This window comes from Podarcis bocagei (assembly GCF_964188305.1).
Source record: "Podarcis bocagei genome assembly, chromosome: 2".
NCBI lineage: Eukaryota > Metazoa > Chordata > Lepidosauria > Squamata > Lacertidae > Podarcis > Podarcis bocagei.
The window spans coordinates 58,955,819-58,969,738 of NC_138126.1; the positions used below are offsets into that span (position 1 = coordinate 58,955,819).

A 13,920-nucleotide genomic window follows, 5' to 3' on the forward strand; every position below is an offset into this window, starting at 1 on the left:
TGAATTTGCAAAGCTCCATGTTTGCTTCCTACTCGCATCTCCTTATCAGATTCTCCAGCACTAGCAGATCGGGAGATAGTTCACCTGACATAACATCTAGAAGTCTGAAAATCCTGTGGCTGGTGCCTCTTTCACCAGCAGCCTGTTAGAAAAAAGCCACATGTGGGAAACAGGTGGCTCTGCTCTGCTACAGGCAGCTCGTATCTACTCCCAAAGTGAAAGTAGAGTAAACAGAGAACCAGGATGGGTGACTCTTTTTCAACTCATTTCTGGGTTGGCCTGATTTACCAGTTCAATGAACAAAAATGACTCAGAATCTGAAAACACCATTCCAAGACTATGCAAACAAATCTGGAGTCCTTTAGGACTCATTTACTCCACCAAATATTACTAATAGTCTTGGTTAGCAAAACTATTTGCAGAGGGCATATCTTTTCAAGAAATAGAGGGATAAACTACAGTAGGATAAGAGTCCCTTCTGATAATTAACTCATCAACAGGCTGCAGGCCTCTCTACTACTGCAAGTGCTCCTGGATGACACTGGTTATTTGGATCCACTTCAGTCTTGGTTTAGGCCTGGTTTCGGGACTGAATCAGTCTTGGTCACCCTGATGGATGACCTGTATCGGGAAAGTGGCAGGGGAAGTGCAACCCTGTTACTCTTACTTGATCACTCAGCAGCTTTTGATATCATTGAATATGGTCTCTTCCTAGATCAACTGTGTGGGATGCAGTTTGGAGGCACTGGACTACAGTGGTTCTGTTCCTACCTGCCCGGTCACCTGCCTAATTGCCCTCTTCAAGCATGCAAGTAGGGAAGCGATGGAGCAGAACCCTCCACTTGCCCTGTCTGGGGCAGATAAGAGCCCAAAAACATCTCAAATGCCACTGGCTCCCTACCACTGCTCTAGGAAATTGTGCAGACTGGGTCAGAGATAGAGGGCAAATGAATAGATGGTAGTGAGGAGCTGACAGGCCCCCAAGACTTGCACCAATAGCTGTGACATGCCTAGCTGGGCATATTCAATCTCAAGGATGAGAGAGAAAGCTGTCTCCATTACTGAAGCAGAGGGGCTGTGCTCTTCTCCAACCACTCACCCCTGATCTGATCCCTTGAATTTTCTTTTGTGAAGACTTGCAAATAATAGCCAAAGTGGGAAGGGCACCTTTGCAGAGGGCAAAAATGCTTGTGACTAGCTCAGCAATAATTGGAGCAGAATGTGGTGGCCTAAAAGAGGCCCAGCAGTCTAACTCAGAATATCGGAGGTTCCACCTGCAAGCTGCAATTTTCATGATCTTAAACTAAACTAATGCAACTGTCTCCTGCTCACATGTTAGTTGGTTCAACTTTCCCCCAACTCTGCTGCCATTCTGAACGGATTCCTCTCCCCTCCACCCCCACCAGCACAGCGGAAAAGTAGTCATGCTTGTTAATCAGAAATTCACAGGTATCAAAATACTCCTCCTATGAGATAGCTCTACTGTGTTGCACCCATTGTTATCTACTGATATTACAACACAATCTCTGAATTACTGTGTAAACATCCCAAATGGGTCTGGGTGCTACAGGAAGGGGAATAAAGTAAAGTCTCTAGCTGTCAGATAAGAACAAATCCATAATTAAGAAAGGGTAACTCTTATGAAATAAAAAGAAGGCATATGTTTATTGTTCCTTTCTTCACTCTGTCACATAACCAACAGGTGATATGTAGTAATTAATTTAACTTGATCATGATGATAGAGCGAGCCCATGTCTTATACTGTAAAACTTGTTTATATTTAAAAACCTGTGTAAAATTAAACAATGTATTAATAAGAATAAGAATTTAAATTTGTATACTGCTCTTCATCCGAAGATCACATGGTGGTTCACAACATAAAAATACAAAATGAGAACACAAAATACATAATAAAACAAAAACAAACCAATAACCCACCTCCTCCCACAAATCTCCCAAAGCAGATTTGTAGAATGTTAATCAGCCAAAGGCCTGGTTATAGAGAAATGTTTTTGCCTGGCGCCTAAAGATATGTAATGACGGTACCAGGTAAGCCTCCCTGGGGAGAGCATTCCACAAAAGGGGAGCCACTGCAGAAAAGGCCTGTTCATGTGTTGCCACCGTCTGGAACTCTTGTGGAGGAAATACAAAAAGAAGGAACTTAAGGACGTCTCTCCCTGTATAAACCATGCCAGATTCTACGTTCATCATCTGAGGCCCTTTCTCACGCGTTAATTCCCCCCTCTGTAGAGAGGGAAAGGTGCTGAAAGCCTAAATCTCAACATAAAGTAATCTGACCGTGAGAAGGGGCTGATGTCAATATCATTCACTTTCAGATCACCTTTTTTTCTGCTCAGTTGAGAGAATAAGGTCCAGAGTGTGGCTTGGTCCGATGACATGTTGGGACAGCTCCACGATAATCATGGCAGCAATGATGTCCTGAGCCAGTTGCCTTGGCACAAATGTTGAAGTCCTCCAAAACCAGCGGTCTTGGGAGTCCTCAACACCGCTTCCAAGACCAGTTCTGTCAGCTCAGGCAAGGAAACTCCTGGGCAATGGTGGTAAACTAGCAGACTCCCTAATCTGTCCTGACTGCCCAATGCCAGGAACTCAATTCTAGTTTCCCCAAACTGGACAGAGAGCCTGGAGAGAGAGAGATGGGATCTCTATAGATGACAGCAACTTGCCCTCCCTGTCCCTCAAGTCTGCCCTGATGCTTGAGTACCCAGGTGGGCACAGCTGCGTGGGACCAACTCCATCCTGCTCACTCACCCAGGTCTCAGTGATACAGACCAGATCAGCCTCCTCATCCATTATCAGACCATGGATGAGAGAGGTCTTACTCAGAGCACCCCTGGCATTCATCAATAGCAGCCACAGAGTCAAGGGCTGACTGATAGGACAACCGCAACCTGTCAGATTGGAGCAGGAGCTGGCACAGGGTACAGTCACTAACTGCCTGTGGTATTTGCCCTTTACCTGGCCTGCCCTCCTACCCTGAATTACTGTGATTGGGGTCGCCCCTGTTATTCCCAGCTCTTCTCTTCCTAGGAATGTCTTACTCCCTTATTTTAAAAATAATGAAACCCCCAAATTAAAAAGTTAAAAAGCAGTTAAAAACAATTTAAAACATTGTAAACAATTGGGGCAACACCAACAGCAGCAAAATCCACTAAGCTATACCCCGACCCAAGAGTCTGTTCAGCTGCCTTAGCTTTTGTAGCTGGAGTCAGTCAGGGAGCAGGTTCTCACAGCCAAGATCTTAATCTTGTCTTATTTTTTAAAAAAATCTGATCGAGTTTCTCCAGTAATTATAGGTTGGTTGTATGATAGTTGATTTAGTAATGCTTTCTAATATACAAGTGCAATAGTGCTTGGAGAGTTAAGGCAGAATTGTTTACGCTGCATCCCACGGTTTTAAATCCTGACCATTAAAAATGTTTGTTTATACAACCCAGATGCTTTGTTTAAACTGCCTGAAATTAGGAACAGAGCACCAGTAAACTGACCAAATGTCAGACACATTGGTAAAGAAATAGAAAATGTTGGCTATTAGTATATATAGGGTACGTGCTCTTAAAGGTAAAGGTACCCCTGCCCGTATGGGCCAGTCGTGTCCGACTCTAGGGTTGCGCGCTCATCTCGCTCAAGAGGCCGGGAGCCAGCGCTGTCCGGAGACACTTCCGGGTCACGTGGCCAGCGTGACGAAGCTGCATCTGGCGAGCCAGCACCAGCGCCGCACACGGAAATGCCGTTTACCTTCCCGCTATAAAGCAGTACCTATTTATCTACTTGCACTTAGGGGTGCTTTTGAACTGCTAGGTGGGCAGGAGCTGGGACTGAACGACGGGAGCTCACCACGCCGCGGAGATTCGAACAGTCGACCTTGCGATCAGCAAGTCCTAGGCACTGAGGTTTTACCCACAATGCCACCCGCGTCCTTACAGTGCTCTTACCTTGCTGCATTTTCCTTGGCGAGATTCACAGCAGCTTGTGATTTATCTGTGGCAATGACTCTGCTCTAAGAAAGAAAGAAAGGGAACAAGCACAACAGAAGCAAACATGAAATAATTTCTTGGGCACAGCTGGTGGGAAAAAAATGCCCTTTGGAGCAACTGAGATGAGCAAGGCCACTGTAATGCTTTGGAACAGAGCTCTTTCTAAGCCCCCATCTGCACTATATATTCAAAGCAGTTTCATACTACTTTTATATGGCTTCTCCCAAAGAATCCTGGGAAATGTAGTTTGTTAGGCATGCTGAAAGCTGGTAGGAGATCCCCTATTCCCCTCACAGAGCTACAATTCCAAGAGTTGCCTGCGAAGAGGGAATGATTGTTAAACCACCCTGGGAATTCCTGAGCCATGCCAGGTACAAGGCTGCTGGAGCAAAAAATAAATAAATGAATACGATGTTTGTTCTTAACTTTTAGACCTCAGGTGGCAAACTTTTGGAAGCAGTGGCTCGCCTTTCCATCCCTTGTTTCCTAGTGAAGCAGGGCAGGGGCAGGTCTCTCAACATTATTGTCATAAATGAAAATTTCACTCACATGAGGCAGCTTCTTCAGGAGACTCAGAGCAATCGCCCCTGAGCCACAGCCAACCTCCAGGATCACAAGCCCACTGTTCTCTGCAGACAGCTGGGGGTGCTTGCAGTTTGCTGAGGTCGATCGCTTCCTGCATTCTTCATCCACAATAAGGGAGACCAGTTCCTGGCAGGTAAGAAGCAGGTTCTGTGATGAGTCCACAGAAGTCTGACCCTAATTTCTCAGTTTACTGTCTGAATGCAGAGCTTTCTGTATGATACTGTAGAATTAGCTGGTGTGTTGAGGCATGTGCTGAACACAATATATTATATATTATAAAGCCAAGTGCTCTGAAAAGGGTCCTCGATTATTTCTTAAAAAAGGATGCCTACGAACCCTTAATAACATTAGCACAATAGTTTTGTATGCAGTGAAAACCTGTACAAAACCCCTTCACCATGCAGAAACAAAGCCTGTAAGAACAACGCAAATGCCCCAAAGTGCAAAGGCAAAAAAAATGATAGGGCTTTAATAATGTTGAGTTATTGTTAGTATTTTTTGTGTGTACATTTATGCCTGCATTAGTGTGGAATGGAGACTTTTCAGAAGGGCAGCTTTCTTCACCTGAGTGGCTTTAGACCAAAAAGTTTTCCCCAGGAGAGACGCCTGTTTGCCTGTTACACCTGTGTGTTTGCATACCTCCTCCTCTGGAAATTGAGCAACCAGAAAGTGGGTCATAATGGTACATCTGAGGCTACAGAAGCCTAGAAGGAATCCCATCTGTCTCTTCCAGTTTTCTCCCACGTGTTTGCAGCATGGCTGGTTGCTGTGGGAACTATTAGGATGTTGAAAACAGGTAATGAAATGTAGAAATTGGGGCAGAGGAGTCCTTCAGGGTTTGCTGCAAAACAATTACCCGTGGGGAGTGGGTGACTAGAGATATTCACACTGACATGGGGAAAAGGGAGGGATGATGCTCAGCATAGGACTCAGCCTGCAGGTTGTTCAATTCTATGAATGCTCTAGGACTATAGCTCCCATCAGCCCCACCTTGTCCAAAACATCTGGAGGGCACCAGGTTGGTGAAGCCTGTTTTAAGAGGCCCTCAATGCCTGAGGCCACGTTCATATGCATTCCAGAATTAAATTAATTTTCCTAATCTAAAAGTGAGAATAATGGATTATGTACAAAGCAAGGGGAGAGGGGAACAGATGACAGTATGCAACAAGAAACTCATCCTGGGCTACATTCTCACAAATGCAAAGCTGTAGTGATGAAAAGAAAAGGATTAGTATTTTTGGTGTAGGAGAGTTTCCACCTCCCCCCCCCCTTCACAAGCAGCCTATGCTCACGCACAGAATATTCTTAGAGCTCCCACAAGAAGGCTGGAGATTACACAGAAACTCCGGAAACACAGGTCTCTAGCACTCTCTACTTTCATTTGTTTTGCTCTCTCTTTTTCAACTAAGAGATGGGAATTGTGCTGCCGGCAGCGGTCATAAAAGGGGCACTTCCACGAATTTGCAGGTGAAGTTTGTACCCATACTTAGAAAGCTTTGTCAGCAAAAGCACCCTTGAGCGTGCTGGCTTTCTGGTACTTTGCAGCAATGTGTGTTGTACATACAAAGGTCTCAGCACTTCAGGAAAAATTTCAAGCACCAGGATGGAATGCTGAGACGTATAACATGAGCATACAAACAACGAGCTTATATTCACGGTGGTGTTTATATAACAGTTGCATAAAGAAGGGCCCTGCTTCCGCCCTTTTCCTTGTTAGCTTACTGCTTTAAGGATCAAAATTCCATATAAACAGAGGCAGATCCATGCAACCCTGGATCTGTGCCCAGTAAAAAAAAGGGTGGGAGAAAAAGAAGCACAGGGGGAAAGAAGACTGCTAGATCTTCCACACTAGCCCTACCCATGTCTTAAACCTCCCATAGTTGGTCCTCCCAGAGGCTTTCCTCATCAGTAGGCTCTTTGGTTGGCTTATATGTGCTCGACATAAAGCCAGGCCTGCCATCACCACGTCTAGTTTCATCCTTAACCAATGGACCGGTGAATGCCATTAATTTATGGGTATATAAGAGAGTGGGTTTAACTGGATTACCCATTCAGCATGCAGGGTATTTTGATTCACATTGCGCCGAATTTAGTGGGACTTCCAACTAGGTAAATGCAGACAGGACTCTAGAACTTGTGAAGCTGAATGTCGGAGGAATTCAGGACATATCAAAGAAACTACTTCTTCGCATGGCACATTGTTAAACTATGGAACTCATTCCCATAGGAGGCAGTGATGGCTTTGAAATTCATGGGGCATAAGGCTATCAACAGCTACCAGCCACAATGACTATGTCCTACCTTTCTTAGAGCCAATGGGCCTCTGAATATCAGTTGCTGGTACACACACACAAACACACAAACACACACACACACACACCATCTTGAATTTGAACCACTACATCTATGCACCCTGGCATATTAGTAATTCTGAATTATAATTTCTTCTAGAAAAAGCTAAATCTTGCTGCATCATTATCTCAGAAACTGGTTACTCTCACTATCTCCATTAAAGGCTCCCCTCCCACATATATATATATCAAGAAATACTACTACTACTACTACTACAAATAAAACTATGCTGGTAATACCAGGAGAACAAGGAGCTAGCGTAGGGCAAAATGTTCCAAGATTAGAACCAGAACAGCGAAAGGAAAAATGGAGAAATTAAGAGCAGTGGTCTGGACGTAGCCTAATGATGCAGCTACATAGGATCAGAGCTACAGAGGATAAAATTATGAGGTTAGAGGAATCAGTAGCACAGTGGTCACAGTTTCTTCCATGTTGTCTGCAGCCTTTTCCACATGGCATGCTAAAACACTGAAGAGGCATCTGACCTAGTTTCATGTATACCCCGCAGCAACTGGATAGATGAGTCATCAGCGTGGTGGTAACAGGATCGACCTATGGGAATATCACAATGCACGTAACTGCTTAAGAGCACTACCTACTAGTCATTCATTATGAGCACATCCCACATGCTAGACACCCTGCCAGTCTGAGTCACTGGCACAGGTTACGAAAAGCAGTTTGAGGATTTTAGTACGTCTTTCCTAGAACTGGAGGCTGAGCAAAAGCATTTCAAAATGAAACCTCCCTCCCTCCCTTCCGGCCTTGAAAACAGCAGCACCAGCTTTTTCAACAGCTTTGCTCTGGTATATATTGAACTATCATTGGGAGAGACATTGAGGGAAGGGCAGGGGAAAGAGAGAAACCAAAAAAAGAGGACTACTTGGTTTTCATTTGCTTTAAACGATGATCAAGAAAAACAACAGCATAAAATGCTGTAAGAGGAATGGGGCAGGATGCTGCTATAAGATCTGTGTTTGTCTATTCTTGTATAGTTAAGGGTTTAGTAGGCCATTACAATAGCAGGTGATGATTATGTTTTACTAGATATTTTGTTGATTATTGTGCTGATGCACAAAATATTTTACTGCCTTATACAAACATGTCTACAATTTTAAATTTTTAGTTGTGGTAAACATGTATGTGTGTGCACCGCTGTGTAACCTGCTTTTAGTGGAACACTGGCATATGAATATTCAAAGTAGAATATAGGAACAATGCTGAAGGCAAGAGGGCTGGAGCAGACTCTCTTAGTTCCATGAACTTTGTGAATGCCTTCACCAGAAGATACATTCCTGGAAGTACAAGTTTCTAATCTGGAAAACATTTCCCCAGAAAGGTAATTCTGGGAGTTTTGTAAGGGAAGATCACCTCACCTGAACATACAATCTATGTGTCTCCAGATGTCGTGTCAACAACTTGCAAAGGCTTGACTGGGCCAGAAATTATTTAGAAACAACCCAGTAAAGCATTCTGAAATTTTTGCAAGTAGTATGTTGGCACTGTATGACAACATACAGTGGTACCTAGGGTTACATACTCTTCAGGCTATAGACTCTGCTAACCCAGAAATAGTACCTCGGGTTAAGAACTTTGCTTCAGGATGAGAATAGAAATCGTGCTCCGGCGGTGCGGCGGCAGTGGGAGGCCCCATTAGCTAAAGTGGAGCTTCAGATTAAGAACAGTTTCAGGTTAAGAATGGACCTCCGGAACGAATTAAGTACTAAACCCAAGGTACCACTGTACAGGAAAACATTATTTTCCCTGACTAAATTATTGACAAAGTGCAGTTCAATGAGATAATGCAAACTTATTTCATCATGCCCCTTAACTCTGCTGCTCAGGGGGTCAATATTGCATGAGCTCTGGTATGGTTTCATTTCATTCATCTGAAGGAATACTAAACAGTTTCTCCATATTCCAATTTGCTTCCCGGAAATACCAAGGCATTCCTCCTGTCCAGTTATTGTGGCGGGGGGGGGGGGGGAGGCAGCTGTCACACACAAAATCAATATCTCCTAGCTGTCTTGTAGCTGGGTAAAAGGTAAGATGAAAAAAGGAAGTCTCTCGGTTCTCTAGGATGTACAGGATGTTATGATGCAAAGCTAACATCCTAAACTCTTAAGACACCATTGTAAGAAACAAGAAGTGACAGAATAGCCATGCAATCTTTACTAAGAAAGAATAGTTGCATTAGGAAGTACCTTCACTGGTGTAAGAATTCCCCCATGAGAAAAGGCCCACAAATGTTTGGAACATTTTAGCTCAGAAAAGTAGTTAAGGAGGAACATGAGAGATGCATAAAATCATGCATAGCGTGGTGAAAGGGATGTTATCTCCCTGCAAACTCCAGAAGTAAAATAGTTTGGCCAGAAAACAATGAAATGAATTAGTTCCATCGTATGTAATGGTGTAGAACAGGACTGACAAAGAAATAGGACAGGTCCAAAACAGGACTACAGGAATGAAAACTGCTAACAGTTCCCAAGTCATAGCTATACACAGGTAGGAATGGTTGATGGGGAAGAGCCATGGAGCTGGCACCACTGCTTACTGGGATGGCAAGCGGCAGCAGCAAAGTTGGGGCATTGTGGGCACATTGCCCCGTGGTGGCTAGTGCCCATTGGGAATGGCAGGGCAGAAATCAGGGAGGCTAAGGGTAGGTGGAGCCAGAGCCAATGGCACAGAGAGGCAGAGGCTACGACCGACCATGCCAACTAATACTAGCTTGGATCTCTGATGAGTTATACAAAGGCAACCCTAGGACTAAAGAGGAGGAAGCTGAGAGCCAGTGCCACCCCCTGGACTGGCTGTAAGAAAGCAGGTAGGTGGGGGCAATTGAGGTTGGCGGATCAGTTCCCTGTTTGCCCTAATGGACAAGCCTCCATGGTCACTGACAGAGCCAATTCAGCACTACTGCTGGTGCCTGCTATTAATGGCAGAATACTGATCTCTGGAAGTGGATAGCCTTTTAAATTCATGGAGAAGTTATTCGGGGGGGGGGGACACCTATGAATTTCTTTCATGTGAGGAGAAGGCATTTGGGTTGTATCCAGATAAAGTCGTACTTAGAGAAGACCCACTGAAATCAACAGACTTAAGGTACCCATATCTGTTGAGTTTTAAGGGGTTTCCTCTGAGTATTGCTTAGTGGGAGTGCCAGGGCCCTTTTAAGTGCAACAGTGCTGTGCAAAGAAGTCCTTCATTTCATCTGCTCTAAATTTTCCAACATTCAGCTACATTAGATGATCCCAGGGTTCTAGTAGAGATGTAAGAAAAGCCCTACTGGATCAGGCCAAAGGCCCTCAGCATCCTGTTCCCACAGCAGCCAGATGCTCCGTGAGAGCTTGCAAGCCACACCCAAGTGTAACAGCATTCCCCACACTTGTGAATCTCTAGCCACTGGTACTGAGAGGTGTGGCCTGTGTCTGACCCTGAAGGCAGTGCCCCCATTAATTGATCATTTTGGTTGCCTTTTTCAAGTGAAAAAGTAGGGCAGTCTATCCCATATTAAGAACATAAGAAGAGTCCATCTGGACCAGGCTAATGGCCCATCTACTCCAGCACCATGTTCTCACCAGCTGCCTATGTGAAGTCCACATGTACAACCCGAGTGCAACTGCACTCTCCCCTTTCTCAGCAACTGGCATTCAGAGGCGTATTGCCTGCAACAGCAGAGGTAGCACATAACAGTTGTGGACAGCAGCCATGGATAGTTTTTGGCAGTGTGAACTAACATGCTGCTTCTTCAGATTAAACCAGGGTGGGTTTAAAACCATGGTTTAAACATGTGATGTGTGAACTAAGTCACTGTATGCCATAACAGTGCTCTGGTTCCAACGTCATCTCCAGCATAAACACTTGCTGATAGAAGAAGGCATTGCAGGACACAGAGTCACCTCTTATCCTGGCAATCCCTACAGAAAACTTCCTTCAGTTTGCACACAAGATACAGAGCAAGGAAGAGCAGTTGTTGTTTTCTCCTGCTTCGGAAGGTAGGAACTGGACCAATGGATTGAAGTTACAAGGAAGGAGATTTGTGAAGGTAAGAGCTGTTTGACAGCTTAAAACATGACTGCCCTCTGGTGGCTTAACAAAAACCTGTAAACAGAAGACAGTTGGATAGCATGTGCTGCAGAAAACCCTAGAAATATAAACAGCAAAGTTTATTTAGCTCATAGATTCAAATCGTATACACAAATCCTTTGAGGCAGCTGAGGAGTGACACCCTCTCCCCCAGCTCGGAAACTGAACAAATCGTAAGAAACGAGGATTGTTCCGGGGGTCTTGACCTTGCCCTGATGCCCAAGAAAAAGCAGCTGCTGCGGCAGAAAGTGCTTACCGTGCCAAGCCGCTTGACCAGATCCAAATCTAAACAACTAAGTCTGACTGACTTCTCGGACTGGATAACTCCTGAAACAGCACAAGAGGCTACTGAAGGACTAGGATCAAGGTCGGAAGAGCAAAGGCAGGAGGGGGATAATCTCCATAGCGTGATGAACAGTCCCTAGTTCAAATTCTCAGCAGTTAGACAGGGTCTGGGAAGATCCCCCCCAAGCAGCCAAAAGGCCCTAGATCAAAAGGTTTAAGGAAAACAGACCTACAGGAAAGCTCTCAAAGTTCAAAGCAACCCAAGCAGCCCACACCTCCGCCCAAAAAACATCTCAAAAGCTACCCAAACTGCCTGAAGCAACAGAGGAGTTATTTACTGAAGAATTGCTAAGCTTGATTGGAGAGCAAAGACTACTCACTGGAAGGTCTCTGACGTTGATCTTCTGGAAGTTGGAGAGCATTGGGGATCGTGTGGCGAGGGGTCAGAAGGAGGAGAGCCTGGTGCGGTTCCCCAAGCCCCAGGGGAAGAATGCTGAGAATGCTCAACCAAGCAGGATGGAGCCCTTCAATCCTTCAAGGAAGAGCACCCAAGAAGCTCAGATTAAATTCTGTCCCTGGAATAAGACCAATGGCCCACATCCCACTAGAAGGTGTTTGCAGTTGGATCAGATAGCTTTGATCATCCGAAATAATTGGGAGAACAAAGGGCACTGGATTACCAGACCAAGAGTTTGCTCCTCCTTATCTGAACTACTGCGATCAAACATAGGTTCTTTGGACCTAAAAACAATAGAAAAATTGCCGAGCCATAAATGTAATAAGACTGCTTCTCAAATTTCATAGCCATGCCATTCCCCTGCTGCTTCCTAAAATGTGTGACTTTTTAAGTAGATTTCACATTTCAATCAGAAGGGTGTTTGCAGACTTGGACGCTGTGCCTTTATTATCAGGCAGTCAAAAGCCTGCTAGTTGACTAACTCTTGAGCTAAGAATAACATCACTCTCAAGGTTAAACCTTTCCAGAAATCAACCAGCCCCTCTGGCTGATTCTGCTATAGCTCCAGTTAATCCGGAGAGGCCTCAATTAGTGCCTCTGAAGAAATTGCTGCTCCAAAGGAATACTGAGGAAACAACAGCGATAATTAAAGCACCAACTAACCCTATTCTAGCAGAATTAGAGGATTTAACAAACCCTATCCAAGTCTTGCTGCGTGATTTCAACAACACCAAGGCAAAACCCCTGGATCTGGCCAATGTGGGCTGCATGAATATGAACACTAAAAGGTCTGTTAGAGAGGATATAGATATGGATGACAAGCAAGCTAGATTAGAAGTTACTCAGAAGCAAGGGGGATATTCTAAAAACAAACAAGATATATCTCTCGGGATACTGGACGTCCTGGGCTCTGAGCCTCGACCGAACTCAGCCGAAGCCCAACTAGAAATTCCCCGGGAAGGAATCACAATGCCAAACTTGCTGAATTCAGTACATAACACTAATCAACTCACTCTCCCCCCAGTGTTCCAGGACTGCCCCAAAGTCCATCTACAGGAAACTGACATTTTGATACATCAATCCATGCCCTGACCCATAAATGCTGGCTTGGTCACCAGAGGTCATTTTAACAGAGGAAATCCCTCCAGGAGAAACTACAAGGGAGTACAATTCTAACATTGCTCCAAGTTCTAGTGAACTTACCCCCCAAATTGACAACTCGAGTATGATCAGTTGCTAGTTCAAGAAGTGATGACACCAGGGTCCACGGACTAATAACCGCGGCCCCAGAGGTAGTGGAGGAAATACATCAGGAACCGTCTGGGGCTCCAAGCGATAGCCAACCTTTCGACATGCACCTAGATTGACTTTATGCCATGGCCGGGAACTTTCGTAAGAAAGTTTGTGGCAAATGGCCAATTATCACTCAAGTATTAATAAGAAAGTTTTCTAAGTATTTCACAGATGAAAACTCAGCTACCCAGGTAACAAAAATATGCTATACAGTGGTATCTCGGGTTACAGACGCTTCAGGTTACAGACTCCGCTAACCCAGAAATAGTACCAGAAATAGAACAGAAATCGTGCGGCGGCAGCGGGAGGCCCCATTAGCTAAAGTGGTGCTTCAGGTTAAGAACAGTTTCAGGTTAAGAACGGACCTCCAGAACAAATTAAGTTCTTAACCCGAGGTACCACTGTATGATCCTTCTGGTAATCTGGAAACTAGAAATGCAATTCTTTCATCAGCCAGCGTTCAAATGAAATTCCGGGGTAAGTACCTGCAAGAGAAATCCTGTTGTTTTCAAATGCTACATAATGACCTTGCAGCCCACGATCTTTGCTTAAAGAAATTGGTCAAGTACACAGCCTGAACAACAGGTTTATATGTATAAATGAATTGCTGGCAATTACAGGAAGTCACACATTCATACAGCATTATCTCACTGCTTGAACACTCCTCCCTCCATTCATATCCAAGAATCCATCTCCTAATTTGACCTTAAATCCATGTGGTTATTGTGCGAAAGATGTGGACATTCTTTCCACCAGACCTGTGCATCTAAAGCACCAGCAAATGCATGAGAGAAAGCATTCTTAATAACAACAAAACAACAACAACATTTATTTTTAAATTTAAAGTGTTCAAAGTGTTTCTGATAA

At 44.5% G+C, this 13,920-nt stretch overlaps 1 protein-coding gene across 2 annotated transcripts in view; it reads right to left on the minus strand.

Moving 5' to 3' along the window:
• The window catches only part of HEMK1 (HemK methyltransferase 1, mitochondrial release factors N(5)-glutamine), a 54,400-nt gene that overhangs the window by 24,892 nt on the left and 15,588 nt on the right, over positions 1–13,920 (minus strand). For both annotated transcript variants that reach the window (XR_014003651.1, XM_081178024.1), the window contains exons 5-6: positions 4,548–4,709; positions 3,957–4,021 (exon numbers count right to left, since the gene is read on the minus strand). Coding sequence is in view for 1 of the 2 variants with exons in the window: in XM_081178024.1 (XP_081034150.1) it covers positions 3,957–4,021; positions 4,548–4,709 (227 nt within the window). In the remaining variant the exon portion in view is untranslated. The remainder of the gene's footprint in view (positions 1–3,956; positions 4,022–4,547; positions 4,710–13,920) is intronic.